The sequence below is a fragment of the Cricetulus griseus genome, chromosome 5 (assembly GCF_003668045.3).
Source record: "Cricetulus griseus strain 17A/GY chromosome 5, alternate assembly CriGri-PICRH-1.0, whole genome shotgun sequence".
NCBI classification, from domain to species: domain Eukaryota; kingdom Metazoa; phylum Chordata; class Mammalia; order Rodentia; family Cricetidae; genus Cricetulus; species Cricetulus griseus.
Window position 1 is genome coordinate 99,927,900 of NC_048598.1, and position 22,871 is coordinate 99,950,770.

The 22,871-nt window shown below is 40.2% G+C and overlaps 1 protein-coding gene across 1 annotated transcript; it reads right to left on the bottom strand.

The window, feature by feature from the left end:
* Positions 1–4,260: 4,260 nt before the first annotated feature.
* On the bottom strand, positions 4,261–21,458 carry Yrdc (yrdC N6-threonylcarbamoyltransferase domain containing). Its single transcript, XM_027419557.1, is given in 4 exon segments — positions 4,261–4,319; positions 6,310–7,168; positions 18,446–18,581; positions 21,421–21,458. Coding segments are annotated over 4 exon segments (1,092 nt in total).
* Between the last annotated feature and the right edge of the window lie 1,413 nt (positions 21,459–22,871).

A 22,871-nucleotide genomic window follows, 5' to 3' on the forward strand; every position in this document is an offset into this window, starting at 1 on the left:
GACATCACTTACCAAAATTAAACCAAGAACAGATAAGCAGTTTAAATCGACCTATAACCCCTAATGAAATAGAAGCAGTCATCAAAAGCCTTCCAACCAAAAAAAGCCCATGGCCAGATGGCTTCACTGCAGAATTCTATCAGAAATTCAAACAAGACCTAATACCGTACTGCACAAGTTGTTCCACACAATAGAAGCAGAAGGGATATTACCAAACTCTTTTTACTAGGCTACAATCACTTTGATACCCAGGCCACGAAAAGATACAACTAAAGAAGAGAACTACAGACCAATATCCCTCATGAACATTGCTGCAAAAATAATCAACAAAATATAGGCAAATCGAATCCAAGAACATATCAGAAAAATCATCCATTGTGATCAAGTAGGCTTCATTCCAGGGATGCAAGGATGGTTCAACATATGAAAATCCATCAATGTAATCCACCATATAAACAAACTGAAAAAGAAAAACCACATGATCATCTCACTAGATGCTAAAAAAGCCTTTGACAAAATCCAACATCCCTTCATGATAAAGATCTTGGAGAGAACAGGAATAACAGGAACATATCTAAACATGATAAAAGCAATAAACACCAAACTAACAGCCAACATCAAACTAAATGGAGAGAAACTCAAAGTGATTCCTCTAAAATCAGGAACAAGACAAGACTGTCCACTCTCTCCATATCTCGTCAGTATTGTACTTAAAGTTCTAGCTAGACCAATAAGACAAGAAAAGGGGATCAAAGGGATACAAATCGGAAAGGAAGAGGTCAAACTCTCACTATTTGCAGATGATATGATAGTCTACATAAGTGACCCGAAAAAACTTTACCAGGGAACTCCGACAGCTGATAAACACCTTCAGCAAAGTAGCAGGATACAAAATTAACTTAAAAAACTCAGTACAGTTTTTTAAAACTCAGTACTAGTATATACAGTTGATAAATGCAATGAGAAAGAAATCAGAGAAACATCACCCTTCACAATATCCACAAGCAACATAAAATATCTTGGGGTAACACTAACTAAAAATGTGAAAGACCTGTACAGTAAGAACTTTGAGTCTTTAAAGAAAGAAATTAAAGAAGATACCAGGAAATGGAAAGATTTCCCATGCTCTTGGATAGGTAGAATAAACATAGTAAAAATGGCAATCTTGCCAAAAGTAATCTACAGATTCAATGCAATCCCCATCAAAATCCCAACATAGTTCTTCACAGACCTTGAAAGAACAATACTCAACTTTATATGGAAAAACAAAAAGCCCAGAATAGCCAAAACAACGCTGTACAATAAAGGATCTTCTGGTGGCATCACCATCCTGACTTCAAGCTCTATTATAGATTCATAGTTCTGAAAACAGCTTGGTATTGGCACAAAAATAGACAGATAGACCAATGGAATCAAATTGAAAACCCTGATATTAACCCACACACCTATGAACACCTGATTTTTGACAAATATGCTAAATCTATACAATGGAAGAAAGATAGCATCTTCAACAAATGGTGCTGGCACAACTGGATACAGACACGCAGAAGATTGCAGATAGATCCATATCTGTCACCACGCACAAAACTTAAGTGCAAATGGATCAAAGATCTCACCATAAATCCAGCCACACTGAAACTTCTACAAGAGAAAGTGGGAGATAACCTTGAATGAATTGGCACAGAAGGCTGCTTCCTGAACATTACACCAGTAGCACAGACATTGAGATCTTTAATTAATAAATGGGACCTCCTGAAACTGAGAAGCTTCTGTAAGGCAAAGGACACAGTCAGTAAGACAAAATAACAGCCCACACAATGAGAAAAGATTTTTAGCAACCCCACATCTGGCAGAGGGCTGATATCCAAAATATAAAATGAACTCAAAAAGCTAGCCACCAAAACACCAAACAATGAAATTAAAAAGTGGGGTGCAGAACTAGAGAATTCTCAACAGAGGAATCTGAAATGGCTCAAAGACACTTGAGAAAGTGCTCAAAACCCTTGGCCATCAGAGAAATGTAACTTGAAACAACTCTGAGATACCATCTTAGACTGGCCAGAATGGCTAAAATAAAAAATACCAATGACAATCTATGCTGGAGAGGATGTGGAGAAAAAGGAACACTCCTCCATTGCTGGTGGGAGTGTGAACTTGTAAGACCACTCTGGAAATCAGTATGGTGGTTGCTCAGAAAAATGGGAATCAGTCTACCTCAAGATCCAGCAATTCCTCTCTTGGGCATATACCCAAATAGTGCATGTTCATACAACAAGGGCATATGTTCAATCATGTTCATAGCAGCATTGTTTGCAATAGCCAGAACCTGGAAGAAACCTAGATGCCCTTCAACTGAAGAATGGATAGAGAAAATGTGGTACATTTATACAATGGAGTACTATCCAGCAGAAAAAAGCAATGGAATCTTGAAATTCACAGGCAAATGTATGGAACTAGAAGAAACCATCCTGAGTGAGGTAACCCAATCACAAAAAGACAAACATGGTATGTACTCACTCATATATGAATTTTTAGACATAGTGCTAAGGAATACCAGCCTACAATTCTCTTCCCCAAAGAAACTAGGAAACATGATGGACTCTAGGGGATAAATGCATGGACCCCAGGAATGGGAAGGGGCAGGAACTCCTGAGCTAATTGGGAGCATGAGTGTAGGGGACAGGGAGCTGACAGAATGAGAGGAGGAGAAGAGGAGAGGAGAGGAGGAAATGGAGAAGCAGAAATATTGAGTTGGGGGAAGAATAGATGAGAGCAGGATGAGAGATACCATATTAGAGAGAGCCATTATAGGTCCCAGGAGAGATCTGGCACTAGGGAGATTTCCAGAGACCTACAAGGATGACAGGAACTGACAATCCAGGCAATGGTGGAGAGGAAAACCTAAACACCCTTCCTTAAAATGAGATTGATGACTACTTTTTATGCCATCCTAGAGCCCTCATCCAGTGCTGATGGAAGCAGAGGCAGACATCCACAGATATACACTGAACTCAACTCTGGAACTTAGTTGCAGAGAGGGAAGAATGACAATCAAATGGGTCGGTACCAGGCTGGTGAAACCCACAGAAACAGCTGGCCTGAACAGGGGGAACACATCGATCCCAGATGCTGTTTGGGAGGCCAGTACAGGACTTATCCAGACCCCTGAACATGGATGTCAATGAGGAGGCCTCTGCACTCCAGGGGCCCCTAGTAGTGGATTATTATTTTTGCCTGGTGTAAGAAGGGACTTTGAGAGCCCATCCCATGTGAAGGGATGCACTCTTGGCCTGGACACATGGGATAGGGCCTAGGCCCAGCCCAGGATGATGTGGTGGACTTTGCGGAGCCCCCATTGAGGGCCCTACCCTGCCTGGGGAGTGGAGGGTGGATGGGGTGGGGAGTACATCAGGGGTGGGCGAGGAGGGATGAGGGTGAGTGGAGGGAGAGGGAGAAGGGATTGACATGTGAAACAAGCTTGTTCCTAATTTGAACTCATAAAAAATTTTAAAAATTATTATATTTAAACTCACAGATTGATTTCAAAACACATATACATATGCACACATGGATAATGGATGATTTCAATATCTCATTATTATAAACAGGCAGGTCATCTCTAAAAAATGAAATAAATTATGGATTGTAGTCTAGTTATCCTTTGCTTTACATCTAGTACCCACTTATGAATGAGTGCATACTGTATTTGTCTTTCTGGGTCTGGATAATTTCACTCAGGATAGTTCTGTCCATTTGCTTGCAAATGCCAGTTTTTCAGTTGAGTAATATTCCATTGTGTAAATGTACCACATTTTCTTTATCCATTATTTGATTGAGGGGCATCTAGTTTGTTTCCAGGTTCAGGCTATTGCAAATAATGCTGCAATGAACATAGTACTCTTATGGTATAATTGAGTAACCTTTGGGTATGTGCCCAAAAGTAGAAATGCTGAGTATTGAGGTAGATTGATTTCAAGTTTTCTTAGAAACTGCCATACTGATTTCAAAAGCGGCTGTACAAGTTTGCACTCCCACCAGCAGTGGAGGAGTGTTCCCTACTCCATATCTTCTCCAACATGGGCTGTCATCAGTGTTTTTGATCTTAGCCATTCTGACAGGTATGGATGGTATTTTAGAGTTGTTTTGAGTTGCATTTCCTTGATGACTAAGGATGTTGAGCAATTCCTTAAATGTCTTTCAGCTTTTGAGATTCTAGACTACAATCCACAGCTCCAGAGAGACTAGGTAACAAGGAGGACCCTAAGACGAATGCAGAGCTCGCCCTGGGAAGGGGAAACAGACGAGATATCCTGGGTAAACTGGGAATGGGGAAAAGGGGATGGGGGTAGAGGAACATGAGGGAATGGTCGAGTTGGGGGAAGGACAGAGGGGGAGAGCAATGAAATAGATATCTTGATAGAGGGAGACGTTATGGGGTTAGGGAGAAACCTGGTGTTAGAGAAATTCCCAGCAACCCATGGGATGACTCCAGCTAAGACTCCTAGCAATATTGGAGGGGTGCCTGAACTGGCCTTCCCCTGTATTCAGATTGAAGCAGATACAGAGATCAACAGCCAAGCACCAGGCCAAGCTCTGGGAGTCCAGGGGAAGAGAGGGAGGAAGGATTATATGAACAAGGTGGGGATCAAGATCATGATGGGGAAACCCACAAAGACAGCTGACTCAAAGTCATGGGCCCTCAAAGACTCTAGACCAACAGCTGGGAGCCTGCATGGGACATCACTAGACCCTCTGCATGTGGGTGACAGTTTGATCTGTTTGAGGGGCCCCAGGCAGTGGGACCAGGATCTATCCCTGGTGTATGAGCTGGCCTTATGGAATCCATTTCCTGTGGTGGGATGCTCAGCCTTGATATGGGGGGAGGGGAGTGTCTTGGTCCTGCTTCAACTTAATGTCCAGGCTTTGTTGACTCTCCATGGGAGGCCTTACCCTTTCTGAGGAGTGGATGGGGGTTGGGTTGGGAGGAGGTTGGGGGAGTGGGAAAAGGGGAGGAAGGGGGAACTGTGGCTGGTATATAAATGAATAAAAAATTTTAAATAAAAAAGAAGTTGAAAAAAGAAATTCTGGAGTTAAATGACATATAAATCAATTCTACCTCTACACGGAACACACACTAGGTACTTCTGAACATCTGGATAGGTTACATATTTCCAGTAAGGATTTTTGTTCACTAGGTACACAATAGTCTTCAATAAACTGCTCACACAAGACAATGATTTTAAAATCTCTTCAAAATCTGATCATTCTGAATAAACTATAATGTCCCCATTTTTGAGAAGACAGTCATTCTTAGGAATTTTAATACAAAATGTAGAAAATGGATTAGTCTACTTCTGTCACACACTGGCAATCTATTTCACATATAGAGGCCAGGTGATGTATATTATGACTCCTTGTCTATTATATACACTTTGGACATAGCAAAGAAAAACAACATGAAACATTGGTCCCCTTCTTCACTGGGAGCACAAGGGCTTAGAGTCTACATTTCTTTCACCTGTGAATGACCTAGGGCATAAACCCAATTTGGAGAACTTGAGAGGAATCTGCACTGTAGCTAAATATTATTGCTATTCATTTTTACAAAATGTGCTATTTTACTGCTTCTAATTACAAAGTGTATCTGACTCCTAAGAGCATCTAGAAAGTCTGGATATTTCAATAATGTAATTCATCTAACTAGCTCTAGCTACCTTGGATCTTTCTATGTAGGCTTGGCATTGAGCTCAGAGAGATCTGCCTCTCTCTACCCCCTAAATGCTGGTATTTCAGGCAAGATCCACCAACCCCTCAAGATACCTGTTTTTTTGTTTGTTTGTTTGTTTGTTTGTTTTTGTTTTTGTTTTTTAACAGTCAAGATTTTATTTTCCAGTTTTATTTCACTTGGGACCCCCTAGGATAATTTCCCTAAAATGAACTCTGATAGCCAGGAAAGATCTGTGTTGGGCTTCTGGACTTTCCTGCATTGGTCCTGAGACTCTTAGACTGCACTAGTGCTTCTAGCAGGCTTGACATGAAGAGCCACTGTCCACCGAAACAAGCTCTTAATCTATTCTAACTCTGTACTCAATCTACTTTTAACTTAAAAGGCAGGCCTTAAAATAATAGGTTGCTCTAAGAATGTTCTTACCTTTGTTCAATTTTTGGTAGAGATATGAATCTACAAGGCTCAACCTGTAGCTTCTGGCCTACAGTGTTCAGAGAGAGAGAGAGAGAGAGAGAGAGAGAGAGAGAGAGAGAGAGAGAGAGAGAGAGAGAGAGAGAGAGAGAGAGAGAGAGAGAGAGAACATGACCTCTGGGAAGGGAGCAGCCCGTATTTCTGTTGGAGGATGGCTGTAGTGTTTTCCAGGGCACAGCCTGGGCAAATAATGGTAAACTTTCCAGGCACAGATAAGTCAACCACAGTAGAGCCGAGGCGGCACTCAGGGCTCTGACTATTCCCAATCGGTCCACCATCAATGACCAGGGACAAGTGAGGCCAGAGGTCTTGAAACTCCTCAACACTCAAAGAACTGGTCTGGGAGCTGAGGTTGGCACTGGTCAGTGCAAGTGGTCCCTCAAACATTTGGGCCAAGTCCTGCATGAAGGCGTGATTAGGAATCCGGATGCCAACAAGAGGCGTAAAGGGGTTCAGGTCTTTGTTGAGTTCCTCGGAGCGCTGCATCACCAGGGTCACTGGTCCTGGCAACAGGTCCTCCAGGAGCTCCTTGGGTCCTCTCACCTCACAGTACCTGTAGACGTCGGCCACGCGGCCCAGGCACACGGCCAGCGACTTGGCCTCGCTGCGGCCCTTGAGGCGATACACGCAGTCCAGAGCCGCCGAGCAGCTCGCCGAGCGGGCCAGACCCTACAGCGTGTCAGTTGGGACCGCCAACACGGCGCCGGCGCGCAGCTCGGCCACGGCGGCCCGCAGCGCCTCGGTCCAACCGGAGCGCTCGGGGCTGGCGACCTGCACGGCCCCGCTCTCAGGGAGCCGCAACAGCCGGGCCTCCGGCATCGCCGGGGCGGGCGCGGGCGGGCGCAGAAGGCGGCATCTGAGGCCAGAGGCCGCTGGCCCGTCGCTCAGCCCCATGCCGGCCGCCACCGCGGCCCTCAGCTCCGCACATGGACGCGCAGTCAAGATACCTGTTTTTGATAACATGGTACACTATAAAATGTACAATCAATATGTCATTGGAAATTTAAAATGAGGAAGACTATTACATACTGTAATTTCATAATTGCACATTTGTACATATGATTATCATCCTTTATACAAAAATAGATACAGATATAATAATGTTTAATATATTCTAATGTTGGCTCTATTTTTATGAACACATAGAAGCATTACTGTGAAATCTGGCAATGTGAATAAAACTGGAAGAAAGTGCTTTTTCTGAAAAGTATAATTTTGAGAAGTAATTATGAATAATATTTTAGGTAGGGTGAAAATGGTACCAGAATAAACAAATTTGGTAGTAGGAAAGGATAGGGGACTTAGATACATCCTGTGTGTATTTCCAAATGTTGCCTATTCTGTATTCTTGTCACTCAAAAGCAGAAAATGCATAATAAACTACTCTGGTTCCTAACTAAAATTAATGAAGATAAAGCACTATATAATTTGACATTTATTTAAACTCATGATTTTCATGAGCAATTAAATCCTGTGAGTCCAAATTATTACTAAAGTTGCATGTTATAATATAATTGATATGACTTTTTCTATAATTGTTGGTTTGACCGCATGATAAGAAAGAAGACTAAGAAAAAAGGTTGACTGACTTTTGTACAAGTGAAATTTAATATTATTTTACATGCTTAATACAAAATGTCAGTGTTTAAAGTAAACATCATAAGATATCTTCAAACAACTGTGACCATGTATCTAAGACCTTTATTGTAAAATATGCATAAAAAGAAAATATATACAGTAAAAAGAAAAATATTAAAATCTAAGTTACCAATGAATATATTCTTCTAATACATGAATTGTGCTCATGTTATTAACATATAAATGCAATATAATTGATGCAAAACAAAATTTTACGTATATAGAGTCAGCCATACTTTTGCATAAGCTTTGAAGTAAAGTATTCCCATACACAGGCAAGAGAATTATCAGTAATTATTTTTGTAGATGAATGTTAGCTACCCTGAATAAAAGACTTTAACATGTGCATAAGCATGAACCAAGCCATGTGCTTTGGTAAATTAACTTGTTGTAATCTGACAATTGATAAGGTATTTTTTATATTTTGAACCCACCAAATTTGAATTTACCATCCTTCTACTTATGACGATACCAAAGTAAAATCCACTTAGAAAACTGGATCACAGAAAAAAATGTAATTGAAGACAATGTTGACCCACAGATTATGATATTTTGTAGTTGTGGTAATGAAAATAAATATAGTCGAACAACTAGAATTTGAGGATATTTAACTGGAAAGTGAAAGAAAAATCTTTTCAAAATTCACCTCACACCTATGTAAAGATTTAATCAAAAGAATGAGAATAGTTTTTGAGTCATAAAGAATATATGCCTTTATGTGCCCCATTTCTATGAAAATATGTTCCATTGATCAGTTACATTAATTTAATCTTTTATAAACAAAACAAAGCTTTTCCTTGTCATAAATGTATTACCTTTCATTTCTTACTTTATAACATGTTAGATTGTCCTAAAAGATTGTTATCTGCTTATACATATTAGCCCAGGTGGACACTGAAATCTCATGCAATTACAAGTGTGTCCTTTGTAGGCATAGGTTTCCACAATCTGGAGTGAGACTCAGGCTGATGTACACTAGTGCTTGACTTGTGAATATGGGAGAGCATAGGAAAGGGGGAGTAGCAGGGACATCACCCGGTGGAACAGTCTACTTCCGGTATGCAAGGTGCAAACATCTGCTAGAACACAGGAGATGACTTTGTAATCTTACTTGAAGTAAAACATGATCCCTCGGGCCAATCAATTCTCTTAGGATACATTCTAACTAGATGTTAAATTTTGGATTTATATGCTCATATTGGATATGTCAATTTAAGGTCAGCTGTCTTAATACATCCTTAATATTGAATGGCATTACACACCTGGCCATTTCCCCTCATCCACAGTCTCTGAACTGATGACTTTCCCATAAAGAAGTATCAGCAAAGACACAGTAATGCCACCTACATAATAATTCATCATCACTCCTATGTTTCTTTTTATTAATTTCCCATCCCTTGTCTCCAACTTGAGCCATTAACATATATTTCCTTTTTCCCTTGTTGTGTTCATAACTGAGGATGGGCTGTATCTTCTGATTCTTATTACATTGGTTCCTACAGCCATGTGAATATTTGCACAGTTTAAAAGACACCTGACTGAGTTTATAAACTAGCATACATGATTAATTTCCTTTATCATAATCAAAGAAAATTATTCCTTAATCTTGCAGACTTGAGAATGTCCAGAAACATCCCTTAGAGTCTACCATGACAATCAATGTGTACAGATGACCACATTTATGAGAAATGTGAAAATGCATGCTGGAACCATGAAACAAGCATGTAAATGTGGTTAAATGAACTGAGAATAAAAGTGCTAGAAAACAAACACATACAAAAACACTAGACAAGTGAGTACTTGGTAGAGCAGAGATTAGGTCCAAATTTGTAAAGCCAACGTTTATGCTCCCAAATCCACATTAGCTAATACAGACAGCACATGCCATTTCCAGCTCACATAGGAAAATTCCTGGTCACTAGTTTCAGTGCATCATTCTTCCTCATAGAAACACAGCTTACTTCTAGAATTTACTCAAATACTTCATCAGTCTTATTGTGTAATCATTCTCCTGCAGATCTGAAATTGAAAGCACAAAGATCCCAAGGAGTTACAGGCATAGCAGAAAGGATGGGCAAATTCCCAGTATCAAATGTGGAAAATAAAATGAATGAACCTCAGGTAAGTAAGTAAGCAAGTAACTAATAAGTAAGCAAATCACTAATTATATTCTGTAATTTAGTAAGACTATATTGCAGAAGAGATCTAGGAATGAAAAAGGAAAACCAGAATGAGTTAAAGAGGGAATAATGATGTTTGAACCCATATTCCCACCAAATATATCAATGCTAATTTGGAAAAGGAATAAATGGAGAGTGCAACTTACTGGACCATAAAATCTCTGACAAATTTTTGCATACTCCAATCAGCTGTTTTGTTGAGTGGGTAGATGGCATAAGCAGGGAAAAAACCAGCAATCATCACCTTTCCTTCATGGTGCAAACGGTAATCATTTCTGACTAAGCACTCACAGCTGCCTTGTGAGGACACAAGAAAGGGAATCCTCAGGAGGTAGGAGATAAAAATCCAAGACAACATATTAACAGCCCTGTGAAGCCACGAGGCTTGTGGAGGTTGATTATTTATATAGATATGCATATATATTGTGTTTGTGTATAATTTTATTGATGACTGAAGTCATTACTCAACTCATTTAATTTCTTTCTGATCTGACTTGTCACTCCCAGTGGAATTTTGGGACACTTTCTTCCCGTAGGCTCTACCTTCAGCCCTGGATTCAAAGTTAAAAAAAAGCTGAAAAACATGTTTGTAGAACTCCACAGGCAGCATGATTACATCCAAGATCACAGAGAACTAGTCTGGGGGAAATGAAACCCTCCTAGTGGATTTGGCCACAGGTATGGATGAAAAAATTGCTTATGCAAAACCATTTAGGATAATGCAAACATGTGTTACACCAGAAGTTGCAGTGCTCGGTGATGAGAGACAACACTCAAGCCACTCATGGCCTTGTCATGACAGCAGAGCACCACACTGCCTAGAATGGAAGACAGTTAATGTCAGTTTTACTTGCTAGGGTTTCCCAAAATCATAGAATATTTCTTTTTCTATTCAGGCATGTCAATATAACCAATATTATGTCTATGCTAAAAGTTTATGTCTTATTTTTGGTCCTGCTAAATTCAGTGCCAAATTAGCAATTTTATTTAAATGCAGAAATTACATTTTCTATTTGCCTCTGAACTTTAAAATTTTGTAATACTCTTAATAGATACAAAGTCATGGTATTTTCCTAGACATAAAGGGTTATTTTCACTTAATACTTTTTTCTGAGAACATGGTGATAGTTAGAAATATAACCACTTATACATACAACTGAGATATAACATATATCTATATGTTTCCATCACACAACACACTGAGGACACTGAGGACAAAGGTCAGGAGAAAAGCTGTGTTTTCAAAAGCACAGGGATGAGCTATATCAAGGACGATACTGTGTGTGACTCTGTAGCCATGACACGTTAGTGTAAATGTGCCCACAATACACAACATGAAATGTTGATCATTGTGAAAATAATGGCCCTTACTTGATAGTGGTGAATCAATATTACTTTGTCCATTTGACATGGGCCCTGATAAGGTAATATGACAATACAGGGGAACGTTTAAGATGGTGTTGGTATGGGACATATTTTAATTATTAGTAAGTTTTAATCAAATATTCTTTAATCCTGATAGGGCTCTGAAAGCCTTTTTGCTTAAGAAGAAACATATTCTAAGTAGTGAGTATTTGAAATGTAGATAATCTTAAAAAAGTAAATAGCTGGAGTGAGTAGGAATTACAAGAGGAGCTGGAAGGATTTATAGGAAAACAAATGTTTACACATCACTCACAATTTCTCTTTTGTTCTATGGTTGATGCCAAGACATTAGATCTGTTTGTTTAATTAACCCATACAGCAAAGATAAACTATGACACTGATCCTAATAAACAATGGAATATTCCCCCAATATATTTCATTGAGTACATGCGAGCAGAGTTTTCTCCCTTCTGAAAACAACTAATTTACTGAGTACATCCAATTTTCTGTATCTTCAGGAAGATTATTGGTGCCTCTTTTATCATTTCTGCCTTTAGACTCTATGGAACTTCTAATCCCCGATACCTACAATTCCCATTTAGAAATAGTCACTTGAAATAAAATCAAGATAAACCAATTGTGGTAGAGCCCAAGATGACTGGAATACTGTATGTTGACAACTGCCCATGTCATGGTCAAGATAATGAATGAAGTACTGCACAACAACCCAGTCATTCTTGAGACATTTCAGAGTGTGAATGGCTCCATAAACTGTCATCACTGACTTTCTCTGTTCTAGAATGTCTGGTATTTTAAGGCATACATTTTTGATTGTTTGATACATCGATACTAGCCCAAACCTTCAAGTATATAGATGAGTGCCTTGTAGGACACATTTAGGAATAATATGCTCTCCTGTAGTCCACAATGAAACATAGAATTACTTCTGTATAATTCACATATCTTTTGTTTTGTTTTCACTTACTAGTTTGTGTCTGAAACTGGTTATTTCATATTAGCTCTGAAAATGTCAATGGGTGTAGCTTCTCACTTGAATAGGATACAAAAGCTCACAGCAAATTCCCTGATCCTCTGGTTCATGTAGTCTTTCTGCTCCATCTTTCTTTTTTCATTTTTTTATTTATTGATTTTATTTTACATTCCAACCACAGTTCTTCCTTCTATCTCTCTTCCTACCCCACCTTACTTACTCCCACCTTCCCTCACCTTCCCCTAGCCCACTGCCAGTCAGCTCCTCATTATGGGTAAGGGCTCCCATGAGGAGTCAACATAGTTTTGGCACAATTGGTTGGGGCAGGGCCAGGCCCCTCTCCCATGTATTGAGACTGAGCATGGCATCCCCACATAGGGAATGGACTTCTACAAGCTATCTCATGTACTGGGGTTATATTGTGGTACTATTGCCACTGAGCATGGCATCGCACCCTAAGGAATGGGCTCCAGCAAGCTACCTCATGACCAGGTTTGTATCATGGTCTTAGGGCCCCCTCTGATAGTCCAAGCTTCACAACTGTCTCTTGCATATGGAGGGCCTAGTTCGGTCCCCTGGAGTCTACACAATTGTAGGTCTAGAGTTCATGAGTTTCCAGGAGCTTGGTTCAGCTGTCTCTGTAGATTTCTCCATCATGATTTTGACCTCCCTTGCTCAAATATTCCATCCTCCCTCTCTTTGACTGGATTCCTAGAGCTTGGCCTGGTCTTTGGTTGTGGTCCCATCATTACTGGATGAGGGCTCTATGATGATATTTGGGGTATTCATCAATCTGATTACATGGTTAGGCCAGTTAAGTCATACTCTCTACTATTGCTAGGAATCTTAGTTGGGGTCCTCCTTGTGGATCTTGGGAGTTACCCTAGCATCAGGTTTCTCCCTAAGCCCATAGTGGCTTTCTCTATTAAGATACCTCTTTCATTGTTCTTCCACTGTACCCTTCCCTTCCTAGGCCATCTCATTCCCTCCTGTTCTCATCCTCCTTCCCTACCCCTTACCACACCCCACTCCAGTTTTCTCCATAGATATCTAATTTCTCTCCCATGAGTCCCTCTGAGGGTTCCCCTTGTTACCTAGCTTCTCCGGAGCTGTGGATTTTAGTCTGGTTATCCTTTGCTTTACATCTAATATCCTCTTATGTGTGAATACATTCCGTGTTTGTCTTTCTGAGTCTGAGTTACTTCACTCAGGATGTTTTTTCCTAGTTCCTTCCATTTGCCTGAAAATTTCATGAGATCATCATTTTTACCACTGAGTAGTACTACATTGTGTAAATGTACCACATTTTCCTTACCCATTCTTCATTTAAGGGGCATCTAGGTCGTTTCCAGGTTCTGGTTATTACAAATAATGCTGTTACAAACATTGTTGAGCAAATGTCCTTGTGGTATGACTGAGCATCCTTTGGGTAAATTTCCAAGAGTGGTATCACTGTGTCTTGACATAGACTGATTCCCAATTTTCTTAGAAACCACCATACTGATTTCCAAAGTGGCTGTACAAGTTGGCACTCCCACCAGCAGTGGAGGAGTGTTCCCTTTACTCTACTTCCTTTCCAACATAAGCTGTCTTCAGTATTTTTGATCTTAACCATCCTGACAGGTGTAAGATGGTATCTCAGAGTCATTTTGATTTGCATTTCCCTGATGATTAAGGATGTTGAGCAGTTCCTTAAATGTCTTTTGGCCATTTGAGATACTTTCTGTGAGAATTCTCTGTTTAGCATTGTACCTCATTTTTCAATTGGGTTATTTTGATGACTAGTTTGAGTTTTTGTTTTCTTATAAATTTTGGAGATCAGCCCTCTGTCAGATATGTGGTTGTGAAGACCTTTGCACATTCTATAGGCTATTGTTTTATCTTATTGATAGTGTCTTTTGTATTACAAAAGCTTTTCAGTATCAGGGGGTCCCATTTAATGATTGTTGCTTTCAGTGTCTGTGCTTCTGTTGTTATATTTAGGAAATGGTTTCCTGTGCCAATGCATTCCAGGCTACTTCCCACTTTCTCTTCTATCAGGTTCAATGTAGCTGGATTTATGTTGATGTCCTTGATGCACCTGGATTTGAGTTTTGTGCATGGTGATAGATACGGGTCTATTAGCAATCTTCTGTATGTTAATATCCAGTTATGCCATTCCCATTTGTTAAAGAGGTTTCTCTTTTTCCATTATACCATTTTGTCTTCTTTGTAAAAAATCAGATAATCATAGGCGTATGTATTGATATCAGGGTCTTCAAATCAATTCCATTGATCCATCTGTCTGTTTTTATGCCAATACCACACTGTTTTATTACTATAGCTCTATAACATAGTTTGAAGTCAGGGATGGTGATGCCTCTGGAAGGTCCTTTATTGTATGGGATTCTCTCAGCTATTCTGGTGTTATTGTTTTTCCATATGAAGTTGAGTATTGTTCTTTCAAGTACTGTGAAGAATTGTGTTGGAATTTTGATGGGGATTGCATGGAATCTGTAGATTACTTTTGCTAGGATTGCCATTTTTATTATGTTAGTCCTACCTATTCAAGAACATGGGAGATCTTTCCATTTTCTGATATCTTCTTCAATTTCTTTCATTAGGGACTTAAAGTTCTTGTAGTACAGGTCATTCACCTGTTTGGTTAGTGTTACCCCAAGATATTTATATTTGTGGCTATTGTAAAGGGCAATGTTTCTCTGATTTCTTTCTCAGCCCCTTTATCATTTGTATATAGAAGGACTATGGATTTTTTTAGTTAATCTTGTATCCTGCCACATTACTGAAGGTATTTATCAGTTGTAGGAGTTCCTGGGTAGAGGTTTTGGGGTCACTTATATATACTATCATATCATCTGTGAATAGTCATAGTTTGACTTCTTCCTTCCAATTTGTATCCCCCTGACCTCCTTTTATTGTCTTATTGCTCTAGCTAGAACTTTGAGTACTATATTGAATAGATACATAGAGAGTGGACAGCCTTGCCTTGTTTCTGATTTTAGTGAAATTTCTTTGAGTTTATCTCCATTTAATTTGATGTTGGCTGTTGGCTTGCTATATATTGCCTTTATTATGTTTAGGTAATTGTATCCCTGATCTCTCCAAGGCCTTTATCATGAAGGGGTGTTGGATTTTGTCCAAGGCTTTTTCAATATCTAATGAGATGATCATGTGTTTTTTTCCCTTTCAGTTTGTTTATGTTGTGGATTACATTGACACATTTTCATTTGTCGAACTATCCCTGCATCTCTGGGATGAAGCCTACTTAGTCATGATGAATGATTCTTTTGAATTCGATTTGCCAGTATTTTATTGAGTATTTTTGCATCAATATTCATGAGGGAGATTGGTCTATAGTTCTCTTTCTTTATTTCATCTTTCTGTGGTTTGGGTATCAGGGTTGCTGTAGCCTCATAAAGGGAGTTTGGCAATGTTTCTTCTGTTTCTATTGTGTGGGGCAGTGTGAGGAGTATTGGTATTAGCTCTTCTTTGAAGTTCTGGTAAAATTCTGCTCTGAAGCCATCCATCCCTGAGGTCTTTTTTTTTTCCCCCGCTGGGAGGTTTCTAATTCCTTAAGGGTTATAGGTCTATTTATTTTGTTTATATGGTCTTGATCATTCACTTGTTTTAGATTTCCCAATTTTATGGAGTACAGTTTTTCTGAGTATGTCATGATGATTCTTTGGATTTCCTCAGTGTCTGTTGTTATGTTCCCCTTTTTATTTATGATTTTGTTACTTTGCATATTCTCTCCCTACCGTTTAGTTAGTCTATTTTGTTGATTTTCTCAAAGAACCAACTCTTTGTTTTATTGATTCTTTCTATTGTTCTCTTTGTTTCTATTTTATTGTTTTCAGCCATCAATTTGATTATTTGTTGGCATCTACTCCTCCTGGGTGAGTTTGCTTCTATTTGTTCTAGAGATTTCATATGTTTTGTTAATTCACTAGTGTTGGATTTCTGTAACTTTTTAAAAACAGGCATTTAGTGCTATGGATTTTCCTTTTATCACTGCTTTCATTGTATCCCATAAGTTTTTGGTATGTTGCACATTCATTCGTCATTGAATTCTAGGAAATTCTTAATTTCTTTATTTCTTCCTTGACCCAGAGGTGATTAAGTTAAACATTATTCAGTTTCCATCAGTTTGTAGGCTTTCTGCAATTTGTGTTGTTGAATTGAGTATGTGGTAAAGAACTATCTATTCGTCCTGTGAGAGATTGTCTTCCACTTCTACTGGGAACGACCAGACCTTTCTCAATTTGAGGCCCCCTTCAGGATTTCCTGACATTAACAGGTTTCCTTGCATGTCCCTGGTCGATCTAAATTCATTGGTCCAGTGCCTGCCTTTACCACATCTTCTACACAATCCAGAAGGCAGTGACCTTCCATATGAGGCATTGTTAGAATTTGTTTGTCTACAATTTCTCTTGATATGTCCCATTCTACCACAGCTGAAACATCTAGGTTCCTGGCACCTTCGTAGTCTCCTGAGGAAGGCTCTTCCTACCCAAGGTTCTGGTTCATAGTAGTAGTAACCTCTAGCCTCTTGGTACCTATGTTGACCTCTGTAAGGTGCTTCTCTTTCCCAAGCCCTTGCGTCCTCACCTCTAGAACTTTTAATTTCCTGTTGCCTTTTTAAACCTTTGGAGATGGCTTCTCCTACCCAATCCCCAGTATCTTGCACATTATAATCAATGTTGGCTGCATGCAAAACCCATTCTTCTAGCGGAGCTGATCTGATCTTTAAAGGCAAAAGTATTCTTTGCTATGGAGACCATATGAGACAACTGATTCTTTAATATTCTTAAGATCCTTCAGTTATATAGGTTGCTATACATAAGCCATCTGTCCCTGAGGGTGTTTCTTAAAAGCTGGCTTTTCTACCATGGTAGCTGGGTAGACTAATGTTTTATGAGTAACAATCTTAGAAGAATAGTCATGATACCTGGGTGGAGTAGGTGCCTCGGATTGGAGTGCTTCTACCTCTGAGGCATCCCAATGATCTTTAAGCCTAGTAATGATATCCTCATGAAAAGTTTCAATCTCCTTAATCATAAAAGATTCCAAGCATGTTAGTGAATCTGTAAATTGCTCTAACTGCTCCTCTACATGTTTTTCTAGGTCTTTAATACAGTTATCCTTAGACAGCATCTGGATGGTATGGGAACTGCCTTCTATGTATTAGTGTCTAGATTTGAGGTCATGATTTGCTGATTTTGAGTCCTCAGCAATCGACCGTATGGACCTATCTAATCTGTCAGCCCTGTACTGTAAATTATCTTCCAAACATTCAAATCTAGACTCAAATTTGTGATCTGCTACCTTAGATGCTTCAATAATTGATTGAATGGCATTGTCCAATTCTTCAAGCCTATCCTGGGTATTTTGCACCTTTGCATCTAGTTTCTGGGTCACCGAGCCTATCTGAGTTTCTAGCTGGCTACAGATATTCTTTAGTTCATCACAGTCCTCTGACAGCCTAGCCTCTAACGCCTCAGACATGGAGGATCTCTCTGTGTTTTTCCTATCATAAATACGCTGCATCTCATCTTGGGTAACAGACAGCTCTGCCTTTAGTGTATTAGACACAGAGCCAAGCTTATCATCCAATTTCTGTTCCACTTGCTGCACAATTGTGCTCTGACATAATCTGTTCTCCAAACCTCATTGCATAAAGCTGTTTTTCCTGCAAGCAGGTGGTGAGGTTATCTTTGTCTCTGTTCCTGGGGATTCTGGCTAGTAATATTATTTGTACCAGCAAGCTAACTGCCATTATGGTATATAGGCCAATAATTGGCAGATTAGTGTCCTCTTCAAACATTGAATTCATGTAATAAGCAAAAATATTACCAATTTTAGCAAATGATAAATATTCCGCTATGATTTTACCTGATATTTACTGTTTGACCAGCAGGTGGCACAGGCGTTCAGTTAGTCGGTGCGGCGTTTGGCAGTGGTCAGTCAGGCAAGATGGTGGCAGCAGTGGAGAGAGGTCACAAAGATGGCTGCACTTAGTTTAGAGAGTATACAGCCTTGCAGCCACAACCACTAAAAGAGATGTGGCTTTACCGCAGCAGGGGCAAGGGGAAGCGACAGACCCTGCTGAAAGCTGAGGCCTACTTCTGAGGCCTCTCGGCTAAGAGCAGGAGGCCTCTGGGCACCGGTAGGCTGCAGTCGGATCTGGTCCCATGCCAGCAGCTGGAAACTGCAACAGTAACCACAGGGAAGTCTGTGGAAGTCTCCCAGCTGGGCGGATGGTTCTGAGTGGTTCAACTGCAGCCGGAACGTGCTTGTGTGGTGCACCGGGTCAGCTGTGAGCTGAGAGCACCTGTGGAGAGAGGGCGCTTTCCTGGCCTAGGCCACCATCCCGGTGGAACCCACAGGCTGTCCCAAATGGGCCTAGCTTTACAAGATCCCATTCCTGACAACCAGATAATGTGGGAAATTACCAACTCAGAGCCAGGTAGAAATACAAGGGTATTTAATAGGGAAAAGCCTTACTTACAGAGCCACCTAGCCAGCCAGCACGGCAGCAGTCTGTACAGAAAGCTAAAAGCGAAACTGAAAGCAGCCCACCACGTAAGTGTCCCTCACTCTTTTTCTCCTGACCACGCACTCAAGGTATGGTCAGGCACACCTGTAGCCAGCCCCTAAGCAGGCGTGGCTATAGCATCCCCTACACTGTTACTGGTGAGAGTGGGGTGTTAACGTCTCCCACTGTTAGTGTGTGGGATTTGATGTGTGATTTATGCTTTAGTAAAGATTCTTTTATGAATGTGGGTGCCCTTGTATTTGCTGCATATATGTTCAGGATTGAGACTTCTTCTGCTGGGTTTTTCCACTCATGAATATGAAATGTCCTTCATCATCTCTTTTGATTACCTCTCTTTTGAAGTCTATTTGTTAGATATTAGGATAGCTACACCAGCTTGCTTCTTAGGTTCATTTGATTGGAAAGTCTTTCCTAATCCCTTTACTCTGAAGAAATGTCTGTCTTTGAAGTTAAGGTGGGTTTCTTGTATGCAGGAGAAGGATGGATCCTCTTTTTGTGTACTTTCAATTAGCCTGTGTCTTTTTATAGGCCAGTTGAGTTCATTGATATTAAAGGATACCAACAGTGATTGTTGATTATTATTTTTTGGTGGTGGCGGTGGTGGTGGTTGTATGTGTTTGTGTGTGTGTGTGTGTGTGTGTGTGTGTGTGTGTGTGTGTGTGTCCATGTTTCCTTTCTTTAGGATTTGCTGGTGTGGGATTATTTATTGCTCATGCTTTCCTGGGGAAGTCTAACATCCTTGGGTTGGAATTTTCCTTCCAGTGCTTTCTCTAGGGCTGGATTTGTGGATAGGTATTGTTTAAATCTGCTTTTGTCATGTAATATCTTGTTTTCTCCATCTATGGTAATTGAAGATTTTGCTTAATATAGTAGTCTGGGTTGGAATGCATGGTCTCTTAGAGTCTGCATAGTATCTGTCTAGGACCTTCTGCCTTTGAGAGTCTCCATTGAGAAGTTGGGTGTTATTCTGATAGGTAGCCTTTATATGCTACTTGAACTTTTTCCATTGCAGCTCTTAATAGTTTTTGTTTATTCTGTATAGTTTGTGTTTTGATTATTATGTGGCAAGAGGACTTTTATTTGTCCAGTCTATTTGGTGTTCTGTAAGCTTCTTGTGTCTTCATAGGCATTTCCTTCTTTAGGTTGGGAAAGTTTTCTTTTATTATTTCATTGAATATATTTTCTGTGCCTTTGAGCTGGTATTCTTCTCCTTCTTCTATCCCTGCTATAGGAATGATAAAAACTGTATAGTCACAAGAAAATTGCAAATAGCTCACCAGCACCAATCAGTGACAGAGGAGGTGTTGAGACTTGATAGATTCTGGGGTATAGCAAGTCAGTTTTCTTTCAGGGTATAGCCCCTTGTAGATCAACAACTCGCTAGGTGATGTTCCCAGAGATGTGAGTATATGGTAGTGCAAACAGGACTTAGTAGACTATATAAAAAAGGAAAAAAGACAGAATGTTGTGATGAAGTAGGGGTAAACAGATCTGGGAGGATATAGGAGGGGTAGTGTGAGTAACCATGTTCAAAGAACACTAAAGGAATTGTGGTTTGTATGAGAGTGGCCTCCATACGCTCATATTTTGAATGCTTGGTCCTCAATTAATGGGACTGTTTGGGAAGAATTAGGTGGCATAACCTTGTTGGAGGAAGTATGGCATTGTTGGAGAATGTGTGTCATTGGGGATGGGATTTGAGTTTTACAAACCCCAGGCCAGGTTCCCAGTCTCTCTCTCTCTCTCTCTCTCTCTCTCTCTCTCTCTCTCACACACACACACACACACACACACACACACACACACACACTGGGCCAGAAAGCAAGCTCTCAGTCCCATTCCTGCTATCCTGGCTACTGCCATGCCCTTCGCAATGATGATAACAGACTAACCTGCTGAAACTGTAAGACACAAGTGAATATTATGTCCCAAATTTCTGATTTCCAAAGGAGCTGTACAAGTTGGCACTCCCATTAGCAAGGGAGGAATGTTCGTTTCCCTTTCTCCACATCCTCTTCAGCATAAGCTGTCATTGGTGTTTGCGATTTTAGCCATTCTGACAGGTGTAATGTGGTATCTCAGAGTTGTTTTGATTTGCATTTCCCTGGATGGTTTGGGGCTCTCTCTAGGTCTCTTGGGATTCAGTGGGCAGATTGGGGCAACATGCTCTGGTCAAGGACTCCCAAAGGAGGTAGGGGGAAGGCACTCACCTCTCCCCATGGGGGTGGGGCCAATGCTATGATAGTGGCAGATGGGGTCCTGGATGGTTTGGGACTCTCGCTGCCCCCCCCAGGTCTCTCTGTCTTTTCCTCCATTTCTTTAAGTGGATTTTTAATTTCCTCTTTAAGGAACTCAATCTTCTTTAAAGGTTATTTTTTAATGTTGTTTTCTTCTGCTCCATCTGCATTTGGATGTTCAGATCCTGTTTCTGTAGAACCACTAGTTCCTAGTATTGCTGTATTGCATTTTGTGTTGTTCAGTGTATTCTTACCTTGTTTTCTGCTCATCTCTTTCTCCAATCAGAACCATGCCATGAGTCACATAATTAGAGCTGTAAAAGATCAAAGCCTTAAATGAGTTCTAAATGTGATTGCAATATGTTTTTAAAACCATGAAAAGTCATTACTTAAAACAGTGTGTATTCAAGTCCATGATGAAATGAAGTTTTCTAGTCTGGTGTGGAAAGAGTGCCTTTTTGTAGGCAGCAATGCCTACAATGGATCAAGAACATAAAGATTTGAGGTAATGTCTGTCTTTGAAGTTGAGGTGTGTTTCTTGTATGAAGCAGAAGAATGGATTTAAGGGGAAAAGAGGAGGGGTGAGAAGGACATAAGGGAGCAGGAAGTTTGTGTAAGGGGAATAATAGAGGAGAGCAAAATAAGAGATACCATAAGAGAGGGAGACATTATAGGTTTAAAGAGAAATCAGGCACTAGGGAAATTTCCAGAGATCTACAAGGATGACACCAACTAACCATCTAAGCAATGGTGGAGAGGCTACCTTAAATGCCCTCCCTGATAATGAGATTGATGACTACCTTATATGCCATCCTAGAGCCTTCATCCAGCAGCTGGTGGAAGTAGAAGCAGATACCCACAGCTAATCACTGAACTGAACTGGAACCTAGTTGCAGAGAAGGAGGAGTGATGAGCAAAGGGGTCAAGACCAGGCTGGTGAAACCCACAGAAACAGCTGACCTGAATAAGGGGGTGCTCTTGGTCCCCAGACTGATCACTGGGAAACCAACTTGGAACTGATCCATACCCCATAAATGTGGGTGTCAGTGAGGAGGCCTCAGAAATCTATGGGGCCTCTTGTAGTAGATCAGTACTTATCCCTAGCATAGGAATGGTCTTTGGAAGCCCATCCCACATAGAGGGATACTCCCTCAGCCTAGACACATGGGGTGGGACTTGGCCCTATCCCAAAGGATATGACAGACTCTGAAGACCACCCCCATGGAAGGCCTAACCATCCCTGGGGAGTAGAAAGGGAATGAGATAGGGAGTTAGTGTGGGGGCAGGGGAGGAGGGGAGGGAGAGGGAACTGGGATTGACATGTAAAAACAATATTGTTTCTAATTTCAATAAAAAATGGAGAAAAAACTCACAATTATTACTTAAACATTACAGATGATGTTATCATGTTTTAGATAATATATGGTTTCAATAAAGTGGGTGAATAATAAAAAATAAAATAAAATAAAATAAAAAATAAAAAGAACATAAAGCAAGTATGAATTTCAGTGTTAAGACTGTGTAACTACCTTAAGGGATTTTAAGGTTTTATTTTTGATTTATATATAATGGTGTTTGTAATTTATTTGATTTATATGTAATGTAATGTGTGGGAATATGTCGGTGTCAGTGTCCCAAAGGCAAGAAGATGGTGTTAGCTACAGATTGCTGTGAGTCACTGTGCTCAGTTCTTCTGCAGGAGCAC